A 13875-nucleotide genomic window follows, 5' to 3' on the forward strand; every position below is an offset into this window, starting at 1 on the left:
ACGGTGTAGTCATTAAAATCAGAGTTTTTGTTTAATGATGTTACGTTTGCACCGTATTCTCATTTCTGATTGGCCAACACAGCTTAATTCTAATGCTAGGTTCACACCAAACATGGAGCACTGCGTCACTAGCTCTAGTTTACTCACAGGATGTTTTTCACCTCATGCAAAATTTCCACTTGAGTTAGGTTACTTGAACTTTCGCAACGTCATTTATGTAAATTTTGCACGTTTACCAGAAGCATGTTTTGCATTCCACGTAATTCACGTTTTCATATTTGTATGTAACTTAATCGTGCAAATACTTTTGTGTTTAGTGTGAACTTGACATAACACGTTTAATGTCTCCTATTAATTCGGCATTTGACATTGCATTTATTTTTTCATGTGGATGATGATTATTATTATTTTCGAAAGCAGGAGATATTCAGTTTATTTAAAAAAAATTGCCCTGTACTTGTAGAAATGCCCTAAAATGCTGTCAAAATTCTACTTTTACATGCAGCGCCACTCATCAATGTCAGTTTCAAAGCAGTGGACCAATCAAAAGAATTTGGAGGCGGGGCAAGCTTTTTGTTTACAGTAGCAAATTAAGTTAGCATGACAGCTGCTTCATTTGATGGCGACATAGAGGAAAAGCATTCCTGAGAGCTGCATCTCACGTTTTTAGACCTGAAGATGGCGCTGTGCGAATGCTGCCTGTCTCTAAATGTTCATCTGATCAGTGAAGGATTGTAAAGTGTGTATTGTTCAGGGTTGTGTATTTGAAATCGTTATAATTTATTTGTTTACTGCGTTGTGGAAGGATTGTGTTATGGATGTCAAATAAATATTGTATATATTTTTAATTGTAGAATTCATCTCATTTAACGGAAGTGGTCAGTAATAGTTTTTCAGGGGAATTTACTCCATTTACAGGCGGTGACTTTACAGACGATGGGAATTTGTCATTACAGTGCAATGCTTTCTAGGAATTTGACTTTGAAGTCTGGATCCCATTGAGCTCTGTAGGTTTATTGTATCATATATTTACACCGTCTCAAAAAAACATTAGTAATATATCATACAAAAATAAGACTGCTTATCGTGCTATAGGAATAAGAACGACTAAGTTTCTTACAGGAATAACAGCGCGCAATCTGTGCATTAGAATAATCCTTTGACAAGTAATGATGGTGTATTTATTTTTAGCTCTGTAAGGCTTAAATAAAAATGGTGTTTTCTAATGAAGATAAGAGTTTGATCAAAGGTTAACGAGAACCGAAAGGCTGCAGTGCTTCACGTTTTCTTTGTGAATTTCCAACTAAAACTGGATGAAAGGTGGATTGGATTACATGTTGGCGAACATTGGTCATGCTGGATCAGTATGTGGTGTGGCGGGGAGTAGTCTCACACACTGCCCATACTGTTGAAAATATCACCACTGTCCAAGACATGGTACTGAGCCAAGGAAATGCTTGACAGATTGCACAGGAGTCTGGCAATTAATGACTCCGATATGTAAACGTTGCTTTATTTCTGTGAATGCTAATTGAAGTATTCTGTCAATATTTGGGTTATTGTTTAATGTGGTAATATAAATCAGGTGAGGTGGAAAAAGTATACATATCCTTTAATCTAGCAGTCAGGCAGCTCAATACAGAGAGTGGAGCAAAGCGCATCAAATGATCGGTAATTAAAAGGGAAAAATAGAATAAATATCTATACTTTTATATTAGACACACATCTGATGCTTGTATTTGCAGCAGCTCCACGTCCACAACTTCCCACATTGGGTTAAATTAGGCTTTACAGTCTCCTTTACTTCCATTGTTTCTGTTCAGCGGGAGAAACTCAACCAACCCCGTGACGTCAGACACGGCGACATTCCAAGATGGCTGCGCCCTAGGTCTAAAATCTATATTAAAATAGGCCGTTTTCTGCTAAACGCTTCCATTAATCCAGTTTGTTTAATATATTTTCATTAAAGTGGAATCTAATGCACAAAATAAGGTAAACTTGACTGAGTGCTTCATTTGCCCTTTAACTCTTCTATTCATAATCTCTTCCAATCAAACTCATATACATACACATACATCATTTCGCTGTTTTAAGTAAATGCATATTAATTATAGAATGTTTAGATCAGTCATGTTGAATGGAAGACCTGCAATGCAAGAGATGCAACATGAGAACTTTAATTTTGCTAAAAAACAAGAGACATAGACTGAGACAGAAACCGGCGGGCCTGAGCTTTTAAGATCACCTGATAAATGTTTGATAGACCAAAACAAACATAAGATGTACTGCACAAACAATATTCAAATCAATCATTCAGCCAAAATTAAGCAGGTTCTTGATTCCTTTCACTGGTTGAATTTGGTGACTGCGGGCCAGCCTGTGTTGAAGCGGATCCAGTCGAAGTAATGCGCCACTTTGGTGTAGACGCCGGGATGATTGGGCTCGCCACATTTGTCTCCCCAGCTGACGATTCCCCAAACATACGACAACCCAGAGGCGTCCTTACAGACCAGCGGCCCGCCGGAGTCACCCTGACATGAGTCCACCTTCCCCTCCAGATCACCTAATGAACGGAACAAGCAATCAATCAATCAATCTGCTCAGTCTCCAATCAATCAGTCAGTCAATCTGCTCAGTCTTCAATCAATCAGTGAGTCTGCTTAACCTCTAATCAATCAATCAATCAGTCTGTTCAATCTCCAGTCAATTAATTAAACAATCAATCAATTTGCCCAGTTTCCAATCAATCAAACTGTCTGCTCAGCATCCAATCAATCAGTTCATTCCCCAATCAACCAACCAGTCAATCAATCAATCAATTAATCAATCAATCAATCAATCAATCTGCTCAGTCTTCAATCAATCAATCAATCAACCAGTCAGTCTCCTCAACCTCTAATCAATCAATCAATCAATCTGCTTAGTCTCCAATCAATCAACCAGTCAGTCTGCTCAACATCCAATCAATCAATCAATCAATCAGCCTCCAGTCGATCAATCTCCTCAGTTTCTAATCAATCAATCGATCTGCTCAGTCTCTAATCAATTAATCGATCAATCCCTTATATTAATATTTAGTCAAGTACAAAAATAATTATTAATAAATTATTAATACATTCAATTGTTTGTCAAACACTGCTGAAATACTGGTAGAGTTTCTGCAGTATGGATGCACAATACTGGACTGAAACTGGAGTGTGTAAACTATAAACAGCTAGCATCATTAGCGTGTGTTTCCCTGTAAACCGTTCTCCAGTAATGTAGATACAGTCATAATGAAGAGCTCACCTGCACACTCCATTCCAGGGAGGAAACGATTCTTGTAAAAATTCTGGCAGTCGCCGATAATTGTCACGTTTGCCCATTTCAGAATCGATGCTGACATTCCCGCTACAAACACACACACATATATAAATAAATATACTAGATACGCTCAGTAAGTTCAGTAATACAGGATATCACAATAATAAACATGCATGATATTGTTATCATGGGCACTATTTTCTCCCTCTCGCGATTGTTGGTTTTGTTAAGTTACATTTTATTCATATAGTGATTATATTATATTATTTTAGTTAACGATTATACTTTATAAACAGTTTAAATCTTAATAATAGGTGGGTAATAATCCAGTTGGTTACTATAGTGTGAATTGTGACCTAATAGAATAGTGTTACCTGTTATATTATTTCAGTTCATTTTTAGTGGATGTTGATGGTTTCGTTTAGTTTTAGTTTTTTCTTATTGTGAAAAATGTTGTATTATTTTAGTTTATTATTATTATTATTATTATTATTATTATTATTATTATTATTATTATTATTCTTAAGAGGAATTATCTCATTTTTAAGGGGGTCCTCAATTCAGTTAATGATATAGTTGTTTGACCAATCATTTTTGATGACTAGAATCCCTCAATTTGTGAGTTGCTATGGTAACACAGCAACTGTAGTAATTGATAATTCTATTGTTGCTATGGTGACACAACAACTGTCATAACTGGTGTGTTGTAGTAGTTCTATAGTTGCTATAGTAACACAACAACCTTAATAACTGGTGTGTTGTAGTAGTTCTATAGTTGTTATGTTAAAAAGAACTATAATAATTGATCTATTCTGGTTATTCTACAGTTGCTATGGCAACACAACAACTGCAGTAAATGATAATTGTAAAATTGCTATGGTGACACAACAACTGTCATAAATGGTGTGTTGTAGTAGTTCTATAGTTGTTATAGTAACACAACAACCTTAATAACTGGAGTGTTGTAGTTCTATAATTGCTATAGTAACAAGAACTATAGTAATTGATCTATTCTGGTGATTCTACAGTTGCTATGGCAACACAACAACTACAGTAATTGATAATTCTATGGTAACACAACAACTACAATAATTGATAATTCTATGGTTGCTATGGTTACACAACAACTACAGTAATTGATAATTTTATGGTAACACAACAACTACAATAATTGATAATTCTATGGTTGCTATGGTTACACAACAACTACAGTAATTGATAATTTTATGGTAACACAACAACTACAATAATTGATAATTCTATGGTAACACAACAACTGCAGTAACTGATAATTCTATGGTTGCTATGGTAACAACTACTGTCATACATGGTGTGTTGTGATAGTTCTATAGTTGCTATGGTAACAAGAACTATAGTAATTGATCTGTTATGGTTATTCTACAGTGTCTATGGTTACACAACAACTGCAGCAATTGATAATTCTATGGTTGCTATGGTTACACAACAACTGCAGTAATTGATAATTTTATGGTAACACAACAACTGCACTAACTAATAATTCTATGGTTGCTATGGTAACACAACTACTGTCATAAATGGTGTGTTGTGATAGTTCTATAGTTGCTATGGTAACACAACAACCTTATTAACTGGTGTGTTGTAGTAGTTCTATAGTTGCTATGGTAACACAAGAACCATAGTAATTGATCTATTCTGATGATTCTACAGTTGCTATTGCAACACAACAACTGGAGTACTTGACAATTCTATGGTTGCTATGGTAACACAACTATTGTCATAAATGGTGTGTTGTAGTAGTTCTATAGTTGCTATGGTAACAAGAACTAGAGTAATTGATCTGTTATGGTTATTCTACAGTGGCTATGGCAACACAATAACTGCAGTAATTGATCATTCTTTGGTAACACAACTTTGGCAACACAACAACTGTAGTAACTGTTGAGACGTAGTAGTTCTATAGTTGCTATAAACTCCCGCTGGTGTTTATGGTACCTCTGTCGCGGCCCCAGCCAGAGATGGTGCAGGTGTCATTGGGCTGGAACTGCTGTGTGGACCAGGGCACACACACAGCTCTGACTGCAGGATTATCCAGCATGCATTTGTCGGACAGATTGAGCTCCTCCAGCTGCACCAGAGCGATGTCGTTGACGTACGTCTGAGCATCATAATTTTCATGGATGATGATCTTCTTCACGGGGACACTGTCTGTCGTCGACTGTTTGCGATGCTTCTTCCACAGAGAGAACTTGACGCGGAAGGACTTTGGTTTGGGTCTGGACACACACAAAGGTGCTTCATGTTATATGAAAAATACCATAGTAATTTACTGTAAATTCTGTAATGTTTTACAATAAAATAAATTGCTGAAATTAATCTCTTGCCAGGATTCTGTAGTTGCTATGGTAACACAACTGCAGTAATTGAACTGTTATGATAATTCTATAGTTGCTATGGCAACACAACAACTACAGTAATTTATTTATTCTGGTGATTCTACAGTTGCTATGGTAACAACAACTATAGTAATTAATGAGTTGTGGTAGTTCTATGGTTGGTATGGCAATACAACAGCTACAATAATTGATCTGTTCTGGTGATTCTACATCTGTAGTAATTGATTGACTGGTGATTTTACAGTTGCTATGGTAACACAACAACTATAGTAATTGATTGACTGGTGATTTTACAGTTGCTATGGTAACACAACAACTATAGTATTTCATTGACTGGTGATTTTACAGTTGCTATGGAAACACAACAACTATAACAATTGATCTGTTGTAAAAATCCTATAGTTGCTATGGTAATGCAACCACTGTAGTAATTGATGTGTTGTAGGAGTTCTATAGTTGCTATGGTAACATTACAACTGTGGTAATTGATATGTTGTGGTGATTCTACAGTTGCTATGGTAACATAACAACTGCAGTATTTTATCTGTTATGGTTATTCTATATTTGCTATGGTAACAACAACTATAGTAATTGATTGACTGGTGATTTTACAGTTGCTATGGTAACACAACAACTATAGTAATTGATCTGTTGTGATAATCCTACAGTTGCAATGGTAATGCAACCACTGTAGTAATTGATGTGTTGTAGGAGTTTTATAGTTGCTATGGTAACATTACAACTGTAGTACTTGATCTTTTGCGGTGATTCTACAGTTGCTATGGTAACACAACAACTGCAGTATTTTATCTGTTATGGTTATTCTATATTTGCTATGTTAACAACAACTGTAATAATTGATTGACTGGTGATTTTACAGTCATTTTACAGAGGACTCATTACCAAATAGGTGTAAAATATACAGTAGTTGTATAGTTTACAAATACTGTTGTCATTCATTCATTCATTCATTCATTCATTCATTCATTCATTTCTTCAGCTTAGTCCCATTATTAATCAGGGGTAGCCACAGTGTAATGAACCACTAACTTATCCACTGTATGGTTTATGCTGCGGATGCCCTTCTAGCTGCAACCCATCACTGGCAAACACCCATACACTCTTATTCACACATATACGCATACACTATGGCAAATTTTAGCATACCAAATTCCCCTGTACCGCATGTGTTTGGACTGTGGGGGAAACCGGAGCACCCGGAGAAAACCCACGCCAACACGGGCAGAACATGCAAACACACAGAAACGCCGACTGACCCAGCAGAGGCTCAAACCAGCAACCTTCTTGCTGTGAGTCGACAGCACAACCTACTGCACCACCGCGTCAACCCAAATACTGTTGTTCTTACCATAAATGATTATAGTATTTATTCATGCATGTTTTTCAGGAGCGGTGTGTATGTGTGTGTGTATGATGTACCTGACGCAGTGAGCCGCCGTCAACACCCAGCATCCACCCAAATACACCCCTCCACAGTGGATGGAGCCCTCATCCTGAATGGCCACCTGCCACTGAATCTGAGTCTGTGGGGTCAAAGGTTAACTCAGAATGCTATACTAGTATCTTCTTTAGCAAACTGCAGTCTCACACCACTTATTAATGGAAGAATTAAATATATATAGATAGATAGATAGATAGATAGATAGATAGATAGATAGATAGATAGATAGATAGAGAGAGAGAGAGAGAGAGAGAGAGAGAGAGAGAGAGAGAGAGAGAGAGAGAGAGAGAGAGAGAGAGAGAGAGAGAGAGAGAGAGAGAGAGAGAGAGAGAGAGAGATGAAGAATTATTCACCCTCCTGTGTATTCTATTGTCTTTCTCAATTGTTTCCCAGATGATGTTTCTCAGATTGAGGAATTTCTCACAGTATTTCCTCTAATATTTGTTCTTCTGGAGAAAGTCTTATTTGTTTTATTTCAGCTAGAATAAAAGCAGTTTTTAATAGTTTTAAAGCCATTTTAAGGTCAATATTATTAGCCCCCTTCAGCAATATTAGTGTTGGATTGTCTCCAGAATAAACCACTGTTATACAATGACTTGCCTAATTACCCTAACTTTACTGACTGACCGGTAAAGACTCTTCTCCTCCTACTAAGCGTTTTCTGCGCTGATGTGCAGATCCGTCGTCCTCTGCTTTATACACGTAATCCATGTTGGGAATGCCACACTCCAGCTTATCCTCTGCAGTCGAGCGGATCTTTTTGATCTCTGGGAAAAAACAAAGCATCAGCAGTGTTGATTCAGCTGAAGACAGTGAGACTCCAGCTGATCAACTTCAGGCCAGATCAGGAGGAGCGTCTGCTGTTACTTACCCAGCAGCGGATCCGTGAAGAAATCTTCTGGATTATTCTCTACTATTGGCCCATGTTCTGTAACACACATAAGCAAAAACACTTCAGATGTGTTTGTTTTACAGCTCTCAGGAATACTGGATTCTGATTGGTCAATCACAGCATTCCAAGGTATGTTTTTCCCAGATAACATCTGATTAAACCAATAGACAAACTGTTATGGTTGTTGCCTGTCTGTGCTTGTGTGTGTGTGTGTGTGCCATGACGTCACTCACTGTTTGTTTCCTAGAGTCTCGTTCACCTTTGCACACCTGCAGCGAGTTGTGCTATATGCAAATTGGCTATAAATATAGACAAACATTGAGCGGAGAGAGAGGAGACTTCACTGCCAGCCATCAAGCTTCATTTATTTTCCTGCTTTTTTTTTTCTTTAAGTCTTACTTTATTATGCTTTGTTAATCGTTGGGTTGTTAGTCTTAGGTTAGTGCTGTATATTTGTTGGAGAACGTAAGTTTTGATTCTTTATTCAGTCTTGCTTAGTTGTGACAGATGATTTATTTTTTGTTTTGCTGTAATAAATGTACTTGTTAGACAACTTGATTTATGTGTCTTTATGTTGCGTTCCCTTGATGGATTCATTCTTTTGTGTTTAAAAAAAAGGGTTCACAAACTCATCTATCTTGACTATTAGTGGATATTATATAGTCAAGCCTGACTTAAAGCTACTTTTATTCAACCATCAAAAAATAAATAAATAAATATATATATTATATATTTGTATAAATATAAAAAATGTATACATCTCAACTTTTATTCACATTTGAGCAAAAAGTGCCAGGGGTGTGAATAATTTTGGCTCAATTACTTGCCCTCTTTGTATAGCTTTTCAGATATTTCCTAAGTGCTGTTTCACAAGAGAAGTTTTTTCAACACATTTTTTAAGCGTGATACATTCAATAACTCATTTCTAATATCTGATTTTGTTTTTGCCATGATGACAGCACATTCATTTAACAATTTTAAGTGGATTGAACATTTAACCAAAATTAAGATGTCCACAAAAAATCTGAAGAATTGAGTTATTTCAGCTCATTTTAAATACGTCGTTTGAAACAGCATCAAAAAATGTGCGTGTACATTAAACATTCATTCATTTTCTTTTCAGCTTAGTCCCTTTATTAATCTGGGTTCGCCACAGCGGAATGAACCACCAACTTATCCAGCACATGTTTTAAGCAGCGGATGCCCTTCCAGCTGCATACCATCTCTGGGAAACATCCACACACACTTATACACTACAGACAATTTAGCCTACCCAATTCACCTGTACCACATGTGTTTGGACTGTGGGGGAAACCGGATCACCCGGAGGAAACCCATGCAAATGCAGGGAGAACATGCAAACTCCACAAAGAAACATCAACTGACCCAGCCGAGGCTCGAACCAACGACCTTCTTGCTGTGATGTAGCAACGCAGTGACGCAGTAGGTAGTGCTGTCACATTAAACTTCACTTGGGAAATGTTTTTTTAAATATATTATGTCACAGGAGGGCTAATAATTTATTACACAACCTTAAATATATACTACTGTATATTAAAAATCTAAGTTAGTGGTTCATTCCACTGTGGCATGCCCAGATTAATAAAGGGACTAAGCCGAAAATGAATGAATGATTGCAGTGGCGCAGTAGGTAGTGCTGTCCTTTCACAGCAAGAAGGTCACTGGTTTGAGCCTCGGCTGGGTCAGTTGGTGTTTCTGTGTGGAGTTTGCATGTTCTCCCCATGTTGGTGTGGGTTTCCTCCGGGTGCTCCGGTTTCCCCCACAGGTAAAAACACATGCGCTATTGCTGAATCAATTAACTAAATTGGCCGTAGTGTGTGTGTGTGAATGACTGTGTATGGGTGTTCCTCAGCGATGGGTTGCAGCTGGAAGGGCATCCCCTGCGTAAAACATGTGCTGGATAAGTTGGCGGTTCATTCCGTTGTGGCGACCCCTGATTAATAAAGGGACTAGGGTGAAAAGAAAATGAATGAATGACTGTGCATTCAGTGTCAGAATGTTCGTCTTTGTTTGGATCAGCTGACAACCAATTATATTTCAGCACCCTGGGTTGCCAGATGCTTGAAAACAGTGTATTTCGGTTCAACCTTGAAGGCATTTAGTGTATGCGGATGCAGCTGAAAATGTGTCTCCTGGAGGACCTAACCTCCCAAGTTATAAAGATACACACGAGGTGGTTTTTAATTAGCAAAAAATAATACTTTTATTGGGCAACACGGTGGCGTAGTAGGTAGTGCTGTAGCCTCACAGCAAGAAGGTCGCTGGTTCGAGCCTAGGCTAGGTCAGTTGGCGTTTCTGTGTGGAGTTTGCATGTTCTCCCTGTGTTCGCGTGGGTTTCCTCCGGGTGATCCGGTTTTCCCCACAGTCCAAAGATATGCGGTACAGGTTAATTGGGTAGGCTAAATTGTCCAGAGTATATGTGTGTGAATGAGTGAGTATGGATGTTTCCCAGAGATGGGTTGCGGCTGGAAGGGCATCCGCTGCGTAAAACATGTGCTGGGTAAGTTGGCGGTTCATTCCACTGTGGCGACCCCAGATTAATAAAGGGACTAAGCCGAAAAGAAAATGAATGAATGAATAATATTTTATACACTTTGGAAAAAAATAACACAAAATGCTGAATTGTCAGGCAGGCTCACCTTAGTGTCATCAATCTGGCAACTTTAATTTGCATCCAGTTGTTGGAGGGGTAAAGTGAAAAAAAAAAAACTCTCCAAAATGTTGGATTGTAATACCTAGTTCCACCACTAGATGTCAATCCTATATTGTCCATTAGTGGATATGCAGATGGACTTTTAGTTTTCAAGCGCTTCTGGTGAATTGTATGCCATTACATAATCGCAGTGTTTAAGGTCTGTTTACTTTAAAAATCTCTGATCTTCACCGCCAGATTGATAGACGATATAAAGTGAATCTCAGAATGTACAAGAAGCACTGCATTAAATTACATTGTCCCGCACCATGTCTTTAAAATAATAAAATGTGTATTATTGCAGTATATTCAATGTAGTTCCTGTGCTCGTCTGCTGATCTGGATGGTGCTTGTGTTTAAACGGTCTTTTATCTCATTTCATGCTTGATCAACTAAATGAATGCTGAAGTCTATTTAACTGATTATATTAATTACAGTACAACATCGATGCTGTAAAAGGAACTGTCTAAAACTGGATATAGTCACATTAACTGTTCACCGGAAGTTTATTGTTAGGGGACACAACACTAGCTGTGCATATAGACCATTGTTGTGATGACTTTGGAATTAGTAGATGTGAAACTGAAGTGTTGCAGTGTTTTACTGACTCTCCAGCTCGTCTTCTCCACCCAGACAGTCTCTGACTCCGTCTCGGACAGCGTGACGAGGTATACACACTCCTGATGGACACCAAAACGCGTTGTGTTTTTTCTGACACTCTTCACAAAACAAACACAGACACACACATGACAGGATTAGCAGGACGCTCTCACTCAGGGCAGGTCACATACAAAGAAAGAACGTCAATCAAAGTGTTTCTGTTTTTATCAACGGTGATTATCTTATTTTTACATATTGTAATCTACGTTTAATACTTGACAAATAGACTCACCCTGGCAGCACATTTCATCACTATTGTCTCCACAGTCGTCGATACCATCGCAGAGTTTTCCATAGTTTACATATTTCTCATTCACACAACGAAACTGCGTACTTTGCTCTGCACACAGAAAACACATTACACTTTGTAATCCAACAAAGTAATCTAAATGTAGTTAATTAAAATGTAGTTAGATTATATTAAAATAAAGTAATCTAAATGTAATCCAAAGGTTGCCTGATTATGTTACCATAAAAGTAATTTCAATTGAATCCAAATGTGGTTAAATTATGTTAAAACAATCTAAAGCTAATCCAAATGTAGTCAGCAGATCATGTTACCATACATTTAGTTTAATTGTAATCCAAAAGTAATCAGATTATGTTAAAATAAAGTAATCTAAATTTAATCCAAGTGTGGTCTGATCATGTCATCATAAAAGTAATCTAAATGTGATCCAAAAGTAGTCTGATTGTGTTATCATTAAAAGTAATCTAAATGTAATCCAAAAGTAGTCAGATCACGTCATCTTAAAAGTAATCTAAATGTAAACCAAAAGCAGACAAATTTTGTTAAAATAATCTAAATGTAATCCAAATGTAATCTGATCATGTTACCATAAAATTAATTTAGTTGTAATGCAAAAGTAATTTAGATTTAATCCAAGAGTCGTCAGATTTCGTTTACCATAAAAGTAATTTAAATGTAAACAAAAGGTTTCCAATTATGTTACTATAAAAGTAGTCAGATTACATTACCATAAATGCAATTTCAATGTATTCAAAAAGTGGTCAGATTTGTTACCGTAAAGGTAATTTAAATGTAATCTAAAAGTAGTCTGATTATGTTAAACTAAAGTAATCTAAATGTAATCCAAATGTAGTCTGATTATGTTACCACAAAAGTAATCTAAATATGATCCAAAAAATAGTCTGATCATGTTTTTGTAAATTAATTTAATTGTAATCCAAAAGTAGTCAGATTACGTTACCATGAAAGTCATTTAAATGTAATCAAAAGTAGTCTAATTATGTTACCATAAAAGTAGTCAGATTACGTTACAATAAAAGTAATATAAACATAATCCAAAAGTAGTCAGATTATGTTAAAATAAAATAAGATAAATGTAATCCAAATGCAGTCTGATTACTTTTACCATGAAAGTAGTCAGATTACATTATCATCAAAGTAATTTAAATGTAATCAAAAATTAGTCAGATTTGTTACCATAAAAGTTATTTAAATGTAATCCAAAAGTAGTCAGTTTATGTTAAAATAAAGTAATCTAAATGTAATCTAAAAGAAGTCAGATTATGTTAAAATACAGTAATGTAAATGTAATCCAAAATGAGTCAGTTTATGTTAAAATAAAATAATCTAAATGTAATCCAAAAGTAATCAGATTATGATAAAATAATGTAAATTTTGATCCAAAAGTAGTCAGATTATGTTAAAATAAATTAATGTAAATGTAATCCAAAAGTAATCAGATTACGTTAAAATAAGGTAATGTAAATGTAACTCAAAATTAGTCATATTATGTTAAAATTTAGTAATCTAAATGTAATCCAAAAGTAGTCATCTTATGTTAAAATAAAGTTATCTAAATGTAATCCCAAATTAGTCAGATTATGTTAAAATAAGGTAAAAGTAATCCAAACGTAGTCAGATAATGTTAAAATAATGTAAATGTAATCCAAAAATGGTCAGATTATGTTAAAATAATCAAAATGTAATCCAAAAGTAGTCTGATTATGTTAAAATAAAGTAATGTAAATGTAATCCAAAAGTAGTCAGATTATGTTAAAATAAAGTAATCTAAATGTAATCCAAAAATAGTCAGTTTATGTTAAAATAAAGTAATCTAAATGTAATCCAAAAATAGTCAGATTATGTTAAAATAATGTGAATGTAATCCAAGAGTAGTTATCTTATGTTAAAACAAGGTAATGTAAATGTAATTCAAAAGTAGTCTGATTATGTTAAACTAAAGTAATCTAAATGTAATCCAAAAGTAGTCAGATTATGTTAAAATAAAGTAAATGTAATCCAAAAGTACTCTGATTGTGTAATCATAAATTAATTCAATTGTAATCTAAAAGTTGTCTGATTACATTACCATGAATGTGTAATCCAAGAGATTATATTACTGACTACACTTTTTGTGATGTAATTTGTAATTAGATTACAATTCTTAAGTAATCCACCCAGCTTCATATGATGCGTGTATGTTAATAGCTGAACTGTATC

General features: G+C 35.7%; 1 protein-coding gene across 1 annotated transcript in view; it reads right to left on the reverse strand.

Moving 5' to 3' along the window:
• Window positions 1–2161: 2161 nt before the first annotated feature.
• Window positions 2162–13875, reverse strand: part of cfi (complement factor I) — a 38313-nt gene continuing 26599 nt past the window's right edge. The window contains exons 5-12 of the mRNA XM_056448971.1: window positions 11638–11745; window positions 11354–11464; window positions 8012–8068; window positions 7768–7907; window positions 7119–7222; window positions 5278–5558; window positions 3289–3390; window positions 2162–2563 (exon numbers count right to left, since the gene is read on the reverse strand). Coding sequence (XP_056304946.1) covers window positions 2346–2563; window positions 3289–3390; window positions 5278–5558; window positions 7119–7222; window positions 7768–7907; window positions 8012–8068; window positions 11354–11464; window positions 11638–11745 — 1121 coding nt within the window. The 3' untranslated portion in view covers window positions 2162–2345. The remainder of the gene's footprint in view (window positions 2564–3288; window positions 3391–5277; window positions 5559–7118; window positions 7223–7767; window positions 7908–8011; window positions 8069–11353; window positions 11465–11637; window positions 11746–13875) is intronic.

Source organism: Danio aesculapii, chromosome 23 (genome assembly GCF_903798145.1).
Source record: "Danio aesculapii chromosome 23, fDanAes4.1, whole genome shotgun sequence".
NCBI classification, from domain to species: Eukaryota; Metazoa; Chordata; class Actinopteri; order Cypriniformes; family Danionidae; genus Danio; species Danio aesculapii.